Source organism: Cynara cardunculus (assembly GCF_001531365.2).
Source record: "Cynara cardunculus var. scolymus isolate 2C chromosome LG 1, CcrdV1, whole genome shotgun sequence".
Taxonomy (NCBI): domain Eukaryota; kingdom Viridiplantae; phylum Streptophyta; class Magnoliopsida; order Asterales; family Asteraceae; genus Cynara; species Cynara cardunculus.
In genome coordinates this window covers 48,624,897-48,646,074 of record NC_037528.1, presented here as the reverse complement: position 1 = coordinate 48,646,074, position 21,178 = coordinate 48,624,897, and the positions used below count along the sequence as shown (strand labels likewise).

General features: G+C 34.0%; 2 protein-coding genes across 2 annotated transcripts; one reads left to right on the top strand and one right to left on the bottom strand.

Annotated features, from left to right (window-relative positions):
- Positions 1–4,551: 4,551 nt before the first annotated feature.
- On the top strand, positions 4,552–11,029 carry LOC112507006 (probable flavin-containing monooxygenase 1). The gene is made up of 5 exons (XM_025111388.1): positions 4,552–5,007; positions 6,666–6,903; positions 7,597–7,763; positions 9,063–9,412; positions 10,612–11,029. The coding sequence occupies exons 1-5, from the start codon at positions 4,552–4,554 to the stop codon at positions 10,955–10,957; spliced, it is 1,557 nt and encodes a 518-aa protein (XP_024967156.1). The 3' UTR covers positions 10,958–11,029.
- A 3,237-nt stretch (positions 11,030–14,266) lies between these two features.
- LOC112506996 (vinorine synthase-like) lies at positions 14,267–20,113 on the bottom strand. Its single transcript, XM_025111377.1, has 3 exons — positions 19,993–20,113; positions 17,093–17,165; positions 14,267–15,626 (listed from the first exon to the last, which is right to left on the bottom strand). The coding sequence occupies exons 1-3, from the start codon at positions 20,111–20,113 to the stop codon at positions 14,267–14,269; spliced, it is 1,554 nt and encodes a 517-aa protein (XP_024967145.1).
- Positions 20,114–21,178: the final 1,065 nt, after the last annotated feature.

The window sequence follows — 21,178 nt, the reverse complement described above, 5'->3', positions numbered from 1 at the left end:
CAAGGAAAATCACCGGGACCGGGACCGGTTATGTCGGGACCGGTTACCGCCGGTTTTTGTCGCGATTAGGCCCGGTAGGGACCGGTTAAGGCCCGGTCCGGGACCGAATTTTGGCCACCTCTACTCCCAAATCCCAATTATATATATTTGTTGGGCTGTTGGGCCTCATCTTACAGAACTCAAAACATCAGACACTTGGGCTTTACGAAATGGGCTTGATTTATAGATGTGGGCTATTTTGAGTGTTTTTACTACAAATTTAGAGGAATTGGAATCATGTGTAACAAGTCTGTTTTCGTGAGACACGATTTTTACATTTGAAAATTCATAACAAAATACTGTGAAGATAACCTTCACAGTATTTTTGCTGTGAATATTCATCTTTTTTTTTTTACCTTCACAGCAATTTGTTGTGAAGTTTCAAGTGTAAAAATCGTGTCTCACGAAAACAACATGTCTCACGTGAACCCAACCCAATTTATAGGGATTATAATTGCGTAGATATGACGCTTATTACAACATCTTTAGATATGATGCTTTATATTTTGGTCATATAAATTAAGTCCTACAAAGCGGTCTATTGGGACGCTTAGAGATTAAAGGTGTCCTATAAACCCAATTTTGTTGTAGTGTATATTTAAAAGATTTCAATTGACTCCAAGTATTTCAAAATCCGGACAATCCAAGAAAACCAAACATGGGATTGGAACTGATTTGAAATGTAAATCCCCCCCAAATCCATTCTATTCATTCAAACCAGACAGGAACTAAGAATTTCAAAATTCTATGTTTGTAGGATTTCATTTAAATTCTAAGATTTCAAATCTGGACAATCCAACAAACCAAACATGAGATTGAAATGAATTTAAACTCCAAATCCTCCGAATTCCATTCCAATCCTGCAAACCGAACGAGATCTAAATATATCGCTTATGAAATAAATGATGTTTATCGAGATTAGAGATGGCCAAATCGGCCCGGCCCGGGACCAGGACCGGTAAGGACCGGTTATGGGACCGAAAACCGGGATTGGTTGAGGTTTTTGGTAGTTTCGTGGGACCGGGACCGGTTATGGGACCGACTATGGACCGGCCCGGCCCGAAAAATTCAAATAATTTTATAAATAAATGTATTTTTAAATAATTTTCTAATGTATTTTTATAAAAAAACGTAATTTTAATTATATTAAAACGCATTTTAAAGTGTATTTGAGTGACCCAATTGTAAATTTTATAATGTATTAAAAATATATATCATTAAAAAAATAAAAAAAATCTTATTTTTTAATGCAAAGACCGGTTGGGACCGGGACCTGCAGCCCATAACTGGTTATGAAGTACCTTGACCGGTCCTATCATTTTCAACCGAGACCGGGACCGGGCCAGTTATGGCCGGTTATGAGAAAGGTTAGGACCGATTGGGACTAGCCCGGCTCGATCCGGGACCGGTTTTTGGCCATCTCTAATCGAGATTTAAAAATATACAATTACTTTTTTACAGTAATATGTAACTTTCTTTGATATAGAAGGGGGAGACCACTCCAATCAGTTTTATTACGGAATTAAACGAATTTGAAATTCTGGCTATTTTATCCATAACAATAAATGAACAATGTGGTTTATGTAAGCAACACATCCATGCGACTTTCTTTTATACCATCAATGAATATTCATTATAATTTATTATAATAAATATATAAGAACTAAAAGATATATGAAATATAGTATAAGAACAGGTTCAAACGAGAAGCTAAACATTTTATGAGAAGATGAAAAATTTCAATATCATATATGATTAAACACATATACATCATTCATATATGATTAAACACATCCAAATGAGTGTAATCATAGATGGTATTGAAACTTTTCGTCTTCTTGCAAAATGTTTAACTTCTCGCATGATCATTTCTCACAGAATATATATATTTTATTATATTATATCCAGATTTAAACAAGAACAATGATCATATAAGAAAACATAAGAATGATCAAATCACATATAGTTTTACATTAAAGTCATGTGTAAAATCACATGTGATTATAAGCTATTTGGCTACGACATAAGCACGTTGGCCAAATAGCTTTTATACCCTTATTTTGAACATGTTTTTTAATCATATAATTAAACATGATTTCAATACAAAATCACATATGATAACGTACGTTTTCGTATTTAATTATTTAATCAAAATCATTTCCTTCAGAAATAGAAAAATACTTCATAATGAAGGAGTTGTATTGGAAATAGACACCTCGTGGGATTCTGAAAAACTTCATGAAGATAATATTTTTTATTAACTTGTATATCAAATCTATTATGTGATTTCCGACTAATTCTAGTGTGACCATTCGTTTTCTGGGTAGTCCGGAGTCACAACATTTGAACCTTCATGACTATAAGAAGATTTTTATTTTCATTTAGATTTGAACCTAGGATGTCCAGACACTTTCGACCTTTGGAGCACAAACTCAAACCAATCGGACATCACCCTTGTGGTTGAAGATAATGCCTTTTGTTTTTATAGTTTTATATTTTTACAAGATAGCCATCGTTTGTTTCTAGAAACATCCGGATCTGCTCTCTTTCTTTAACAATTGTTAAAAGACTACGTTAAATGAGAGACATTTTCGTTTTTATATCAATTTTTTTTATCTTTAACCCTATTAAAATTGATTATATTATTTGGTTCTTGTAGTTTTTGATTAGGTAAAAGACAAAAAAATCGATAAAAAGGATGAAAATGTCTATGATTTAACCCAATTTTTTAATAACCGTTAAGTGACAGAGATCAAATCCATAAGTATTTATAAATCATGATGGTCATCTTGTAATTTTAAAACTAAATAGACGAAAAGTGTTATTTTTTGACAAACCAATAATTTACTCTAAATATAATGTTTAATTTTGCAAATGCAATTTGCATATTAAATATAAAAAAAAATACTAATCAACATTACAAATATTTTGTGACGATTATTAACGAGTGTGGTTGACCACCGATGCAAGGACACCAAACGTACATGTCAGAAAACCAATTCGCTTTCATGTCAGGAACGTTGACAACAGAGGTAATTCATGTCCTCAAACGCCTTACGGACCACTATAGAAAGCAGAGTAAAGACCTGCCCATGATATTTCAGGGTAATACAAGATATGTACGGGCGCTCGAGTACTTGCATCATAACGCTAATGGGTGATACCAAGTTTTTCCAAGTCGAGATAAGGGTACACCAAGATCGACACTAAGCCGTTTCTTTTAGTTGTGACTTCGGAAGAGATACGACAGAGTGTCTCATGGTGTATGTTATTCGTTGACAACATTGCATTGATGACAGAGTCGAGGATAGAAATGAACTAGAGATTGGAACAATGAATGACGACGGTAAAATAGGGATGGGGAAGTATAATGTGCACAAACCTAAGTTCTACCCTAACCCTGTGTTCTCGAGTCACGATAAGGTGGCAAATTTTTTCTGGGTGTGATTATGACGAGAAACAGGGACGGACCCAAAAATTTTTGGATACGGTAGCATCATATAAAAGGGTTGCACCTTTTACGAACCTAATTTTTTTTACTTTACCACGGAGGAACAATACGGTGGCACGTGCCACCTAACCACCCCTCTAGGTCCATCTATGATGAGAAATATGTATATCTTATATATAATTATATATATACATATGTTTTATATCATCATTGAATGAGTTAATGATATTAAACAATTTAAATTAGGTTACATATATTAAAGTAAAAGTAAAAAGTAAGACGCTAAAATGGTAAGAGAAAACAAATACCACGTTATGAAAATCGCGTATTTGGCAACGACGTACTACAAAGTTAACGTGACATGATAACCATGACAAATAGGGGTGCTCAAAAACCCTATCTACCCAACGTGAAATAACTCAACTCAAAGCAACCCGATGTCTAATTGAGTTGTAAAATTTTCAAACTGTAGGTATTGAGTTGGTATTGAGTTATTATTATTTGAATCCAATCCAACCCCATGAACCTGATATCCTTTTATTTCTTGGATTTAATATGATTGTTGAATTTCTATTAAAATATACATTAGACAATTACATTATCACGTACACTATTCATATACACATATTTTTAATCTATTCATATATCTATATAACTCATTTGTATATATGTTCAGTAACTATAAACACATATACGTAAATTTAGAAAATTAACTGAATATGATATATGTAAGAAGTATGGACAAGTTTGTATCAAATGGTTGACGATGAAAAAAGAAATTATGAGTAGATAAATAACATATTCAAGGTTAGAAGATTTTTTTTAATATACCAAAGTATCAACCCGACCAACCCACACGGTTTGGGTTGGGTTGGTTGGGTTAAATTTTTTCAAATGACAAGTATTAACTTGAGTTGTTCAAATATCTTCAACTCGATCAACCCAATCCATGGGCATCCTATTTTTTTATTTTTATAACAGTTTACATCCCTACACATATCATAAATAAATTGAAGTCTCGGGAAGACAAGTTTTCCCAAATTAGACGATCGAAACCGCAAATGGCCGGCGATAAGCAAATAGCCGTCGTCGGTGCCGGAATAAGTGGCCTTCTTGCTTGCAAACACCTGATGGAGAAAGGTTTCCGGCCGGTGGTTTTTGAATCCCGGAGCTGCGTCGGCGGTGTGTGGGCCTTCCAAACCGTTGAATCCACCAAACTACAGACTCCTAAAACTTACTACCAGTTCTCGGATTTTGCATGGCCACCTTCCGTCACGGCGGCTTTCCCCGATCATAATCAGGTGTGGCAGTACATTTACTCCTATTCTGTGTACTTCAATCTCATCCCTGCGATTAAGTTTAATCATAAGGTGGTGGCCATCGATTACTCTCTACCGTTGGATGATGAGAAGATCTGTGGGTGGGATGAGTGGGGTGGCAACGGTGGGCCTTTCTCCGTTGAAGGGAAATGGAAGATGCTTGTACAACACACCGTCTATCCATTAGAAGCACCAAAGGTATAAGGCTAATTTGGTAATTTTGGTCCATGTTTTAAAAATAGGTTTTTTGTGTTCACTACAACAAAATCGGTTTTTCAGAACACTCCTAAATACTAAATGTCCTAATAGACCTCTTTATAGGACTTTAATATAAAACGTTCCATTATCAACTTATAAAACACTATTTAAAAACGTTCCATTATCAACTTATAAAACACTATTTAAAAAACTGTCCTATAAAAACAAATGTCATATAAAAAGTTGATGATGAGATGCTTTATATTAGAAGTGTCCTCAAAAACTTATTACGACGTCAAAAAATGTAATATAAACTTATTAGAACACCTTTAGATAGGACACTTTATTTTTTTGGTTCTACAAACTAAGTCCTATAAAGAGGTCTATTAAGACACTTAATTAGGATTTGAGAGTGTCCTATAAAACCGATTTTGTTACAGTGACTTCCTAATATTTTTTTAATAAATTTAATCGAAAAAATTAGTAAACAAACATGAATTTTGAAAGTCTATTAAATTTTTATAAAATATATGAATTAATTTATTAAATAATTAAATGATCATGTTAATAAAAGATTCTATAAGAAAAATTGCTACGTGTACCATTTTTATGTCAGAATCAGATCAAATATTCATATATTAAGAATGTAAAAACTAAAAAATAAGTCATAATATTAATGTGTGTGAGATGTCAATTAGTAGGTTATGCATTTAGTCCACCTTTTTTATAATGGACAAATAGCATGAAAAAGTAACGTACTTTAATTTGATTCTTATTTTGAGTAACGTATTTTCAGAACTTCCATTTTAGTACCTAAGATGTAAAGTTTTTAAACATTTAAGTATCCGGGTAATAGGTTGAAGCATTAACTGGTTACCATGCTAACGTGACAAGTGATGAGATGAAATTGGGTTGAATTGTAAATAATACTGAGTTGGATACCACATCACTCGCCACATCAACATAGTAACCGGTTAATTTAACACTATCATTTACTTACCGGATAAGATTTTAGTCCACTAAAATGGTATCATATGCAACAATTTATCTGGTAAACGTTTGTCGTGGTAAGAGTCGTCATCCTCACTTACCTGGTAAGACTCTTGGTCCTTGTCCCGTTTTTACCGGGTAAGATTACTGGTTCTTACCATATTCATCTGTTAAGGTAATGTGACTTGATGTTCACTTACCTAAGTAAGCGTTTGGTAAATGGCCCCTTAGTTTTATTGAGTTAGTTTTATTAATTTAATTTGTGTTCACAAGCTATACCAGATCTCGTGGATTTAAAGTGTTTTTACAATGTGTTCACAAACTATAATAATATATTTAAAGTGTGTGCTATGAAGAGAGAAAAGTGAGAAAATATCTGAATCGTTAAGAGGTGAATTTTTGTTAATAGTTTGACAAAAAAAGTCTGTCTCTTAATGTTTCTAAAACCATCTGAATGATTTTGTATCTTGTGCCTACCTTAACCATTCAGCACCCTAAATTTATTATAAACAATTACCAAACAATTATGTTTCATTTTTCACTATATCATGAGAGTCTTTTAATCATTCTGCATCAAACAATTCAGCAACTGTCAAACAGCTCTTAGTTGAGTATGGTCTTTGTTAATCCGTTCCAAAGTAATGGATTTTTTTTTTGTCGTTTAATAGGTTTTCGAAGTTGATTTTGTGATATTATGCAACGGAAACTATAGCGACTTCCCTAACGTGCCACAATTTCCGATTGATAAAGGGCCAAAAGTGTTCGATGGTGTGGCTATACACTCCATGGATTATGCAACGATGACCACGATTGATGCTGCTGAATTCATCAAGGGGAAGAGGGTTACGGTTGTTGGCTTCCAGAAGTCCGCAATCGACATTGCGGTCGAAGTTGCTAAAACAAATGGTATGCTCTGAGATCAATCTTTCTTGAAATCGACTAGAAACTTACGCTGTGTTCTTGAAACATTTTTTATGAAAGAAAAGAAAAAGCGGGAAAACAAAAAACCACGTGTTCTCGAGAATTTTTAGAAGGAAAAAGAAAGGAAATACGAAGATTCGGGAACATAGCGAGATTTCTAAGCGTCCTAATAGACCTTTTTATAAGACTTAGTTTATAGGACCAGAAAAATAAAACGTCTTATCTAAAGGCGTTGTAATAAGTTTATATGATGTTTTTTTGACGTCGTAATAAGTTTTTTATGACATTTTTAATATAAATTGTCTCATTATTAACTTTATAGGACACTATTTGAAAAACTGTCCTATAAAAACAAATGTCCTATAAAAAATTGAGTTTATATGACATTTTCTCAAAAATGTCCTATAAAGTTGCTAATACGATGCTTTCTATTAAAAATGTCCTAAAAAACTTGTTAAGATGCCTAAAAGCGTTATATAAACTTATTACAACGCCTTTAGATATGAAGCTTTATATTTTAGTCCTATATATTAAGTATTATAAAGTAGTCTATTGGGACACTTAAAGATTGGAGACGTCCTACAAACTCAATTTTGTTGCAGTGGCCACTCTATCTGATAGTATGTCATTGATTTCTAGAAGTGGAAAAACCCTTTTTGATTGCGTAAAAATTGATAGGAGTTCGACATCCGTGTACAATGGTGTTCAAGACAGTGCATTGGACGGTCCCCGAACATCTAAATGAACTCAGCTTTCGAAACTTGAACCGGTTTTCAGAGTTGATGATCCATAAGCCTCGTGAAGGCTTCTTCCTTTGGCTCTTGGCTATTCTTCTCTATCCCTTGGTAACCTCTTCTTCTTTCCGTCAATTTTTCGAACTCATTGTGAATTAAGCCGATATCATGTAAAAATTACTCTGATTTACTAAAAACTGTTAGAATTCAAACTTATTAACACATTTATAGTAATTTTTCGAACAAAACCTGCATCAGAGACATAATACAATTGGACTAGATCAGCAATAGTGGAGGGGCCTAAAAGAATTTTGTACTTAAAACTTTAATGGACTGAAAATGCTTAACTCTATCAGGAAAAAAGCCCAGGGGCTAAGGCCCCTATGACCATCCGCCCCTGACCTGCATGTAAGTTTATAGGGGTCGGTTCAAATCAAAAGGCTAGATATCGTAATTAAGTAAGAAGAGAACGTTTAGTGAAGGTTCATATTTGAATCTACTAAAAAAATCTATTTGAAGACGTGCGTATGAACTGACGCTACAGGTTGTTTTATATGGGTTCACATATGCATCTTCACGTTGAGTTTTTCAATGAGTCAGGTATATATGAACTTTCAATCTTATCTTCTCACGATATTTAGCCTTCTTATTTGACCTTTCCGCTTAGTTTATACTATGATATTTCGGTTAACATTGATAAGAAATCTCGACTCTTTAACCAAACTGAATTAGAATACATGATCTAAGGGGTTGTTCGGTTTGTTTACTTTTAAATCCTATAACTGGTTGTGTGGATTAATCTGTATAGGTTAGGAGGGTTTTTTCATATATGAAAAGAGCGTGTCTTTTAATTGGGAAATACATATCTAGGAAAAACTTGGATTTCTTCATAAAGCTCCCATAGAAGCTTACGAAAAAAATCACCTTCTATATCATTAAGCCACTACCAAACAGTTATATATAGCTGGCCGAATAGTTGTGAGTCTTATTAAGCTCATTAAGTTGTGTGTCTTATTAAGTTGTTAACAAAAGACACCCTAAATCTTGTTCTTCTTGTATCAAATGGATACAAGTATTAACTTATATACATTATCTTTATGCTATATGGGGTTGTTTGTTTACCTCTTAATAGTTCTATTAAGAGGTAACCTCTGAATCGTTAAGGGGTGAATCTTGTTTGACAAAAAAAAAAAGTCCGCATTTTAATGGTTCTAAAACTCTCTGAATGATTTTTGTATCATGGGTCTCCCTTAACCATTAAGAGCCTCAATTTAATTGTAAACAATTACCAAACAATTATATTTTATTTTGCACTATTTCATGAGAGTCTCTTAATCATTCTGACTACTTAATCATTCTGCACTAAACCATTAAGCAACTGCCAAACCATCTTATTTGATCCAATTTCAGATATGGATATACTCAACTTTGATACAAACCTATCTTAAATGGATATATCCATTGAAGAAACACAACATGATCCCAAAACATGGCTTCATAACACAACTTGCTTCATGTATGCTGCCTGTTTTACCTCCTAACTTCTATGAAAGAGTTGAAGAAGGAAGCATAGTTTTGAAGAACTCGCAAAGCTTTCATTTCTCGCGAAACGGTATCGTTCTTGATGACGACCCGCTACCTATAGAAACGGATATCGTCATCTTTGCTACTGGTTTTAGACCCGATGAAAAGATCGCTAAGATCTTCAAATCGACGTTCTTTCAAGGTTGTATATTCGGATCCTCGACACCCTTTTACAGGTACGTTTTTATTCCATTTAGTTAATTACTCGGAAATTTGCGACAATTATTTTTGTCACTTCAACAAAATTGGGTTTATATGACACTCTCAATTTTTAAGCGTCCTAATAAACCTTTTTATATGACTTAATTTATACGACCAGAAAAAAATAAAGTGTTCTATCTAAAGGTGTTGTAATAAGTTTATATGACGTTTTTTTTATGTCGTAATAAGTTTTTTAGGACACTTTTAATATAAATCGTCTCATTAGCAACTTTATAGGGCATTTTTAATATAAAGCGTCTCATTAGCAACTTTATAGGACACTTTTAATATAAAGCGTCCTATTAGCAACTTTATATGACACTTTTAATATAAAGTGTCCCATTAGCAACTTTATATGACACTATTTGAAAATATGTCCTATAAAAACAAGTGTCCTATAAAAAAATGAGTTTATAGGAAACTCTCAAAAGTATTCTATAAAGTTGTTAATGTGACACTTTGTATTAAAAAAGGTCCTAAAAAACTTGTTAAGACGTCTAAAAGCGTCATATAAACTTGTTACAACACCTTTAAATAGAACGTTTTATATTTTTGTCATATAAAACGGTCTATTGGGCTGCTTAGAGATTGGGGGTATCCTATAATTAAACCCAATTTTGTTGTAGTATTTTGTCACTACAACAAAATTAGGTTTATAGGACACTCTCAATTTTTAAGCGTCCTAATAAACATTTTTATAGGACTTCATTTATAGAACGAAAAAAAATTAAGTGTCATATCTAAAGATGTTGTAATAAGTTTATATGATGTTTTTTGATGTCGTAATAAGTTTTTTAGGACATTTTTAATATAAAACGTCTCATTAGAAACTTTATAGGACACTATTTGAAAAACTGTCCTATAAAAACAAACGTCCTATAAAAAATTGAGTTTATAGAACACTTTCTCAAAAGTGTCCTATAAAGTTGTTAATGCGACACTCTGTATTAAAAAGGTCCTAAAAAACTTGTTAAGACGTCTAAAAGCGTCATATAAACTTATTACAACACCTTTAGATATGACGCTTTATATTTTGGTCTTATAAAACAGTCTATTAGGACGCTTAGAGATTGGGGGTGTCCTATAAACTCAATTTTGTTGTAGTGTGTTATGATAATTTAACAAATATATTGGCAAAATTTAACAGATAAATCACGATTATAATTATATACAGGGAGTGCATACATCCTCGGATCCCACAAGTAGCGATACTCGGGTATTCAGAGAGTCCAGCGAACTTGTTCGCAACCGAGATGAGAAGCAAATGGTTGGCTCATTTCATGGCTGGTAACATGAAGCTGCCCACCATATCAGCCATGGAAGAAGACACCATCAAATGGGAGATGTGCATGAGACAATATGCCTTCAAATCGTACAAGCGAGCTTGCATCGGTCTCTTGTTGCAAATCCATTCAAACGATTTGTTGTGCAACGACATGGGCTGCAACCCAAGGAGGAAGTCGTGGTTCCTACCCGAGCTCTTCGCACCCTATGTTCCACCCGACTATGCCAACCTTTGAATATGACAGGCTTGTACCAGAATAAACTCCGGAAAATAAGATCAAGACTTAAACATTGATTTGATCTCATCACCAAAGGACACTTCGATCTCAAACGGTGAGCTCAAGTGTTCAACGTCTTACGAACATCCTATTCTACTAAGTGCTCGTTCAGATTGGTGTCATCATCAAATCCTATAGGCAAGACCACACTACAACAAGATCGGGTTTATAGGACACTCCCAAATTCTAAATGTCCTAATAGACCTCTTTATAGGACTTAGTTTATAGGACCAAAAAAATAAAGTGTCCTATCTAAGAGTGTTGTATTAAGTTTATATGACGTTTTTTTTATGTCGTAACAAGTTTTTTAGGACAATTTTAATATAAAGTGTCTTATTATCAACTTTATAGGACACTATTTGAAAAACTGTCATATAAAAACAAGTATCCTATAAAAAATTGAGTTTATAGGACAATTTCTCAAACGTGTTCTATAAAGTTGATAATGCGACACTTTGTATTAAAATTGTCCTTAATTTCTCAAAATTGTTCTATAAGACGCCCAAAAGCGTCATATAAACTTATTATAACGTCTTTAGATAAGACGTTTTATATTTTGGTCCTATAAATAAAGTCCTGTAAAGCGGTCTATTGAGACACTTAGAGATTGGGGTGTCCTATAAAACCAATTTTGTTGTAGTGCCAACATTGACATGCTACAACACATGCTATGTAATAAAGTCTGAAATTGTACTAGATATATGTGTCCCATCTTGGAACTGGTTCAACACAAACTTGATACGAGCACCTACACATGTATATTAAACTGAATAGTTCGGTGCAGAATGATTAAGAGACTCTGATGATATAGTGCAAAATGAAATATAATTGTTTGGTAATTGTTTACGATGAAATTAGAGCGCTTAATGGTTAAGGGAGACCCATGATACAAAATCATTCAGAGGGTTTTAGAACCATTAAGAGGCAGACTTTTTTTTGCCAAACAAAATTCACCTCTTAACGATTCAGAGATTGCCTCTTAATGGAACTATTAAGAGGTAAACAAACAACCCCTAACAATTTTATAAAGCCTTATGGATTTAGAGTACTAAACATAAGCACGAAACCTTACATGGTCTTGACAAGTCTAGCTTAAGGCAAAATTGCACGACGATGTCATGATCTTAAAGATCGAGGGGGGTTAGACACAGCAGAAACTTGCACCGAATATGGGATTGAGACTATGACTGCGACCGTACCAAATCCTAGCGGAAATGCCACAAGACCCTTCCAATTTATCGCTTACAACTACACGATCATGCCAACCGCATGCCAAAATCTGTTCGACTGTGCCAAATGTAGAAGTCATGACTCTGGGTTGGCTTGATATCGAACGGAAGATGTACTATTTCACAACACGAGGCATTAAGCGATTTGATTACGGTCAAAACAACATTAAGAACGAAGATAACCTAGAGCTATGATACCATGTTAGATTTGGTAAAGATGATCATCGTCAGACTTGAATATCGAAGCCGAAACTTTGAATCTAGATACGAGTCTGTTTTAGTGCTAATAGACACTACCATCGATCCTTCATTGTGCACTAAAAGTCAAATATTCAAGGAAACAAACCGAATGAACACGAACGGAGGCTTGTTCATGTTCATTCGTTTAACTTAACCGAACAAACGAACGAACACGAACGGTAAACGAACGAAAATCTTTGTATTCGTGTTCGTTCGTTTAGAAATAAGGTGCATTCGTGTCCGTTTATGTTCGTTTGTTAATATGCTAAACGAACGTAAACGAACGAACATAACCCAACGGGCTAAACGAACATAAATAAATATTATTTGAATTCAAAGTAAATAAAACAAAAGATTATATATTAAATTTAATATATAAACGAACGTAAACGAACGGTAAATGAACGAATGTTCACGAACATAAATGAACGAACAAGACTTTTGTTCATGTTCGTTCGTTTAACTAAACGAACAAAAAAAATTGTTCATGTCCGTTCATTTATTAAATAAACGAACTTCCCGCTGAACGGTTCACTGAACGTCCGATTCGTTTACAACCCTAATTCTTACAAGTATCAATAGACTAAAGTTAAATATATCACGACGACAAAGTAGAATGATTTTACAAACCTCCTTTTTTTCATGTCAAACTAAAACCTGATAATGACTGTTTTTTTATTATTAACCTACATATCCAACCCGCTATATGAGTCGACTAATTATAAGACGACTATCCGTTTTACGGGTAGCCCAGATTTGAACTTCCGTGACCACAAGAGAATAATGACTGTTTTGATCATCATGCATGTATGAAACTTTAAATATAAAAAATATTGGATCGTTTCAATTGAAAACGTATGTTTGTTACAACAAATCGATAGCCCATATAGCATGAGCCTTGTTTGCATGAATTCAAATTTGGTATTAGTTTCGAATAATTTGTTTAACGCAAAATTCTATTACATGTTAATCAGTTGTTTACACTACAATCCCTCACAGATCCGTCGTTAAAAGGGTCATCCGTCGCTGATCCGTCGCTGATCTGCAAAGGATCGGCGAGGGAATGAATTTTTTGCCAATGAGGGATCTGCGAGGGATTTTTTCCTTCGCTGATTTTCGTCGCTGATACCTTGTTTTCTACACTACAACAAAATCGGTTTTATATTCCCAAATCCTAAATCCTAAATGTCCTAAGGACTTATAAGACTAAAAAAATAAAGTGTCATATCTAAAGATGTTGTAATAAGTTTATATGACGTTGCAATAAGTTTTTTTTAGGACACTTTTAATATAAAGCGTCCCATTATCAACTTTATAGGACAATTTGAGAAAGTGTTCTATAAACTAATTTTTTATAGAACATTTGTTTTTATAGGACAATTTTTCAAATAGTGTCCTATAAAGTTGATAATGAGACGCTTTATATTAAAAGTGTTCTAAAATACTTATTACGACATCAAAAAACATCATATAAACTTATTACAACACCTTTAGACAGGACACTTTATTTTTTTGGTCCTATAAAGAGATCTAGTAGGACATTTAGAATTTGGGAGTGTCCTAAAAACCGATTTTGTTGTAATGCTAGTAGTGTTATAAGATCTGAATATGAAGTTTAAAAAGTTTTATATGTATTATAACCTTAAAATTCAACACTTTATAAACTAATAAGCAACATCTTAAGCTCAATAAGCTGTTACAAGAAAATATCTGAACAAGTTCGTTTGATAGGATCATGGAGCTGAATCTTCATAGCCTGTGAAATGTGTAATGCAGCAACTTCATCATTTGGTAGAGCTTAACTGCTTAAGCCAGGACTTGGATCTAATGAAGCATATGCAAGCAGCTCTGGGTTGCATTGTAGAATCTCCATCTCTTTTTCATCCAAATTCACCCATGCTTCTATTCCTTCACCACATTTTGTGTCCATTAGGTTGATAATGTTCAAGAACACCGGGTTGCCAATGCCGATAACACCAGTCATCCAGCTCGGTTTCCCCCAACCGAAATCGATATCGTAGAAACCCATCTTGCACCAGCTCGTAAAATTGAAGACGTCCGTGCTTCCTTTCGAGCTAGTTTCTCCCGTTTCTTTCATAAACTCCCGCATCGCGATATACCCTTTATCGCCTTGTGCGTTGTTCACAAACTCGACGTCGACTTTCGAAACACATTCGCGCACCCTTTTCGCCAAATCGATCAATGTAGTCTCGTCGTTAGCCGGGCACTCTGCGGTTGCGAACCAAATCACGTTACCGATCAAGTCTTTTGATGAGGGTGATGCGAGTTTTCTACGGATGTTCACGGTGTGGTTTATGCGAGACGGCTTCTGGAAACCACATGTTTGTTTGGATGCTGCCACGGCACACTTCCATAACAAAGCAGTTACCACCTCAACACGAGTAGGGTTTTGCACTCCATTTCTGGTTGCTTCAGCTTTTAGTGAGGAGATGGCATCAGAATCGAATAGAAACCTCTTCGTGCTGCACTTCCCTTCCTTTAACCACGACACACACACCTCCATTGATGCTTCTCTAAGCCACAAGTCGTTAGCAGGGAAGAGAGAAGGTGCAGTTAAGTTTGGATGCACGACTTCTGTAGCTCCACAAGCCATATTGGTCCATCCTTTTAGAAACGTGTAGAGTGCAGCTGCATCGACGATCTTGTGTGACATACACAACCCGATAGCGATCCCACCACACTCGAAGATGTTCACTTGAACATTGGTTACACGAGCACCTGGTCCAGACGCCTCGAAAGTAGGTCGAAACGGCAGCAACCCATCTGTCAACTTGAGGTCAGGATCATGCAGAAACTTGTCGAGACGGAGACGGACCAAAGCTATGGCGTAATAAGCACCAGCATCGTTACAATCAATAGAAATATCGTCTTTGATCGTTCCAGCAAATGGGTAAAACTGAGTCAAGGTTTTCGATAGAGATTCCTTCAAGGATGATGACTTTTCTTGGGCTTGGAAAATGGTGTCGCCGTTGCGGTTTTGGTAGTAGAAGATGACTGGTAGATAAGGATTCAATACGATCTGATCTAAAAGGGAAAGCTTGAAGGTTTTCAAGTGGTGTGGTGTTGGAGACGATGGTTTGATGGTCTCCTTGGAAATGATTTCAACTTCCATAGCAGAAATTATGGTTCTAGCTGGTCTAGAATAGTAGGGTAATTAATGCAAAAGACATGCAACTCCACAGGCCCTTTTATGATGAATTGGGTTTAAGGTTTCTTCACACAGCATCCTAAGTAATTATAGGTTCGGGTTGTTGAATGGTTTTGTGTAAAATTATTAAATGATCAAAATGAAATATAATTGTTTGATAATTGCTTACAATGAAATTAGGATTCTTAATGGTTAAGGGAGGCCTGAGATACAAAATCATTCAGAGGGTTTTAAAACCATTAAGACACAGACTTTTTTTATGCCAAACAAAATTCACCTCTTAACGATTCAGAGATTGCTTCTTAATGAAATTATTAAGAGGTAAACAAACAACCCCTAAGTTTAGGGGTTGTTTGTTTACCTCTTAACAGTCCTATTAAGAGGCAGCATCCGAATCGTTAAGAGGTAAATATTGTTTGGCAAATAAAAATTATGTCTCTTAATGGTTTTAAAACCATCTGAATGATTTTGTATCATGGGTCTCCCTTAACAATTTAGCGCCCTAATTTCATTATAAATATTTACCAAACAATTATATTTTCATTTTGTATTATATCATGAGAGGCTCTTAATCATTCTGACCACTTAATCATTCTGCACCAAATCATTCAGCAATTGTCAAACAACCCCTTAAATGTTCATTTAACAAGTTGGCGTTTGTAGAAGGTTAATTTGGTAACACGGATGGGCGGACATACCCACGGAGTATGGGTATGTCCATCCGCGCAACTAGGTCTGTTCATCGATTGACATCCATTGGATGTGAGGGAAACAAAACGAAACCGGTCCAATCATTAATTGGATGTTGGATTTTGCCAACAGATCCAATTAAATTAATATTGGATAATCGATCAAATACAATCCAATTCAGTGGATGATTGGATCAGTTTCATCAATTGGATACTTTTATTGGATATCCAATGGATGGTCTGATGGGAATGGATTCATCTAGTGTGTTGATTCAATCCAATTTTGTAACAATGATACAAAGTAATTGATCACTTCTAGTATGTGTTAAAACCAACACAAGGAAAGTTAAAAATTCAAAGCCTCACATAAAACAAATTCCAATTTAAGCATTTTGAAAATAAATTAAGTGGATGATAGTTGGATAATGGTTGAATGGACAATTGGATGGTCATCGGATGATTAATTGGATGTTGATCGGTTCGGTTCGGTTTTGGTCGGTTCTAGACTGCCATCCGAGAACTGACCGATCCAAATTGAATGTTGAAATTTTCAATCCGATCCGATACAATTACAATTGAATATCCAATTATAGTCAGTCGGTCCCAATTGGATCAGTTGATTTTATGCACACTAATTAGGTGTAATTTTTGTAGGGGATATATATAGTGAAACCATAAATTTTTTTAGAATGAAACCATAAACATTTTCATATGCTAAGTATATATATCCTTACTAGAAAACAAACTTTCACTGATTGTATACTACCTACGGCCAAAAAATCCATCGGTAACTTTTGACGGATCACCGATGGATTCTCCACTACACATATACGTATATCCTGCATGCATACGTACATCCACTAAGGTCAAATTCGTTAGAATCACTAAAGCATCAAGAAGTTTGAATAGTTCATTAAGAGTCGATGTAACCCATCAAAGTACAATACTTTTCATAAAGAGCCACTGAAATTCATAAGGCCCGATACATTTCATTAAATTCCACTTAAGACCATAAAGGCCCAATCAAGTTTGTTAAGAACCATTGAAACTCATGAATGCCTAATATAATAGTCACTGATGCACATGAAGACCCAATGAGGTTAATTAACGGTTGTTGAGTCCAATACGAACGGTCAAGATCCATTAGAGTCCATTAAGGACTGTTGAAGCCCATCAAGACCCAATCAAGTTTATTATAAACCGACCACTAGAGGTGCTCATGGGTTGGGTTGATCGGGTTGAACACATTTGAACAACCCAACCCAATGCTTGCGGATTGGAAAAATCTTAACCCAACACAACCCAACCCATACGGGTTGGTTGGGTTGATACTTTGGTATATTAAAATATTTTTCTAACCTTGAATATGTTATTTATCTACTCATAATTTCTTTTTCATCATCAACCATTTGATACAACTTATCCATAATTCTTACGTATATCACATTCAGTTAATTTTCTCAATTTACATATATATGTTCACAGTTACTGAACATATATATGAATGAGTTATATAGAGATATGAATAAATAGAAAATATGTGTATATGAAAAGCATACATGATAGTGTAATTGTACAATGTGTATATCAATAGAAATTCAACAATCATATTAAATTCAAGAAATAAAAGGATACAGGGTTCATCGGGTTGAGTTGGGTTCAAATAATAGTAACTCAATATCAACCCAATACATACGGTTTGAAAATTTTACAACTCGATTAGACATCGGTTTGCTTCGGATTGGGTTATTTCATGTTGGGTTGGATTGGGTTGATCGGGTTTTTGAGTACCCCAACCGACCACTATAAAGCTCATGAAGGTTAAAATTTAATTAAATTTTTTTAATTAAATACCTAACAATGTTAGAGAGAAGAGAGGAGATAAAATACCTAAAATGTCCTTGCACTAAAATTTAATTAAAAATCAACAAAAATATAAATTTTCTAATTTATTTATTGATTTGTGGTTGAGATTGGATCTCACGGTTACCACAAACTAGTCAGTTCTCCCTTGAATGTGCATATATATATATATATATATATATATATATATATATATTGTAACACCCTCAGTTAATTTTAAAAAGAGTGACTAATTTAAATTTTCAAATAGTACATCGTATAAAGGATAAATCTCTCTCTCTCTCTCTCTCTATATATATATATAGAGAGAGAGAGAGTTTGTTTCAAATGCAACTCATCACATTTGTACAACCAATGCAACCCAATAAATTGAAATATTTATGGAAATGAGAGTTCATTAATTATGATAAATACTTTATATTAAGAAACAATCAAAAACTTTTATGAAATTACATATTCATCATACTAAATGGACGGTTGAGATTGAGTTGTATTAGTTGTACAAATATAAGAAGTTGTATAATAACCTACCCCTCTCTCTCTCTCTCTATATATATATTATACATATATATATATATATATACACACACAACACACATACACACACATATATATATATATATATATTTGTATGTGTATAAAAATATATTTTCTGATTGATAAATTAAAAAAAATCAGTTTTATATAAAATTGCGTGATAAAATAAAATCTGAAATCTCATGGGGAATTGATTAGACACAAGGTTTTTAGAAAACTAAGGACATGGTTTTGCAACTCATTTCACGACTTTAATTTTTTATTCATCGATTGTTTAAACAACGTGGTATCTTATTTTAGATCAATATGATCTATTAAATGATTACAGATACGTGAACATAATAATAAAGTATATTTCAAATAAATGAGTCGGTATGGTTTTTTAACAGATAAATTCTTGTCTCTTTTTATTGACATTGCGATATTTTTTAAATATAAAACTATTATATACGACAAATGGGTTTAAATAACTTTGACAGGTCTAAACTCTACCCTACTGTAAAGTTGGAATCAGCAGCAGACAGTAAGGTGACGTTTGGTTTGCAGATTCTGGAGGAATCTGATGGAATTTGAATGTTGAATTTTGTTGACCAAATTCTATTCCATTGTTTGGTTCATTCTTTTTCACGAAAGGAATCTTCAAAATTCTACAAATTCCACAAATAAAAAAATTTAACATTCCTTACTAACTACATGATATTTTGATGGAATGAAATCTCTATCTTCATTATAATAAATATGTCATTAACCTATTAGACTCTAATCTCATAAAACTCAATATGACCATCGTTGACCACCTCCAACCACTATTGATCTGAACCACCGACTACCACTGATCTGAACCACCGCCGACCACTACCGATCTAAACCACCGCTGATCTGAACCACCTGCCGACCACTAACGATCTAAACCACCGCCGACCACTACCAATCTAAACCACCATCGGACACCGTCGATCTGAGCTACCACTGATCTGATTCACCGTCAATTTGAACCACCACCAACAACCGCCAAATGAACCACCATGCACCACAACCGATCTGAACCACTGTCGACCATCGCCATTTGAACCACCATAGACTACCATTGATCTAAACCACCGCCAACTACTACCAATCTGAAGCACCGCCGATCTAAACCACCAATGACCATCATCGATCTGAACCACATTCGACCATCGTCACCTGAACCACAAAGGACCACCATCGATCTATATCACTGCCAACCACCGACGACTACCATTGACCCGAATCACCGTCGGATACCGCCGACCACCACCGATTTGAACAACCACCACTGCCACTGCCTATCTGAACTACCGCTGACCACCTCCATTTGAACCACTGCGGACCACCATCGATCTGAATCATTACGGATCACCACCATCTGAACTACTGTAAACCACCGCCGACCACCGTCAATATAGTAACGTTGTTTGTCTTATAATTATATTTGGGTTGTGTATTTTATATTGTTTTACATATCAAATAATTATTTTATTAACATATTTTTAGTTTTAAAAAAAGTAAAATTTTCAAAAAAAAGACATTTTGGTCATTTACCAATATCTTATTCCAATTTTAAACTTACATTATGTGAACCAAACAGACAGATTCCATTCCAATGTCTGCCAACCAAACAGATGGTCAAACCTGACAACATTCAATTTCAATTCCTTCAAAGTCAAATTCTTTTAACAGATTCCATTCCACCCAAAAACATTCTGCAAACCAAACGCCACCTAAATATCTTTTTTATAAGCGTTTTATTTTGGCTCCGCTTAGAAAAAGTCAAGCAGACATAACTCATCTGCATGAAGCCAAAATCGTCAGTAATCGTCAGTCAAATAACGTTAGACGAAAAGAAATTTAATATTATTTTGTGATAAAAGTTGTTTTTATTAACAGCAACCATGTGGCTCACAGATGAGTCAACCATATCCTGCTCGACTATCAATTCATTCGTAAATTAAAAATAATATCGGTTGTGTATAAACTTGTCAAATTATTGTTAGTTTAGTTTCGATATTATTTTTTATTAATATAATTTTAAAAAGATATTTACATAATATAATGAGATATATTTTGATTATAATGTTTTATTTTTATTTTTTGGTTACGTTGATATAATATAATTTTATGTGATTTTGAGAAAACAATTTCGTTTTTATTTTTAAACAAAATACAATTTTATAGTTATCATAAAAATTTATATATATATATATATATATATATATACTAGAAGAGTACTCGCGCAATGCAGCAAAACACATCTCGATTTTAATGTTCTATTTTATTATTTGTCTATGTCAATATTATAATACGATTTTATGTGTTTTTAATAAAGCAATAATGATTTTATTTCTAAATAAAATATTAATTTGAAAATAAAATTGAAAAAAATATATCAATGTTAATATCAAATCAACTATTTAATAGTTTTCATTTTTTT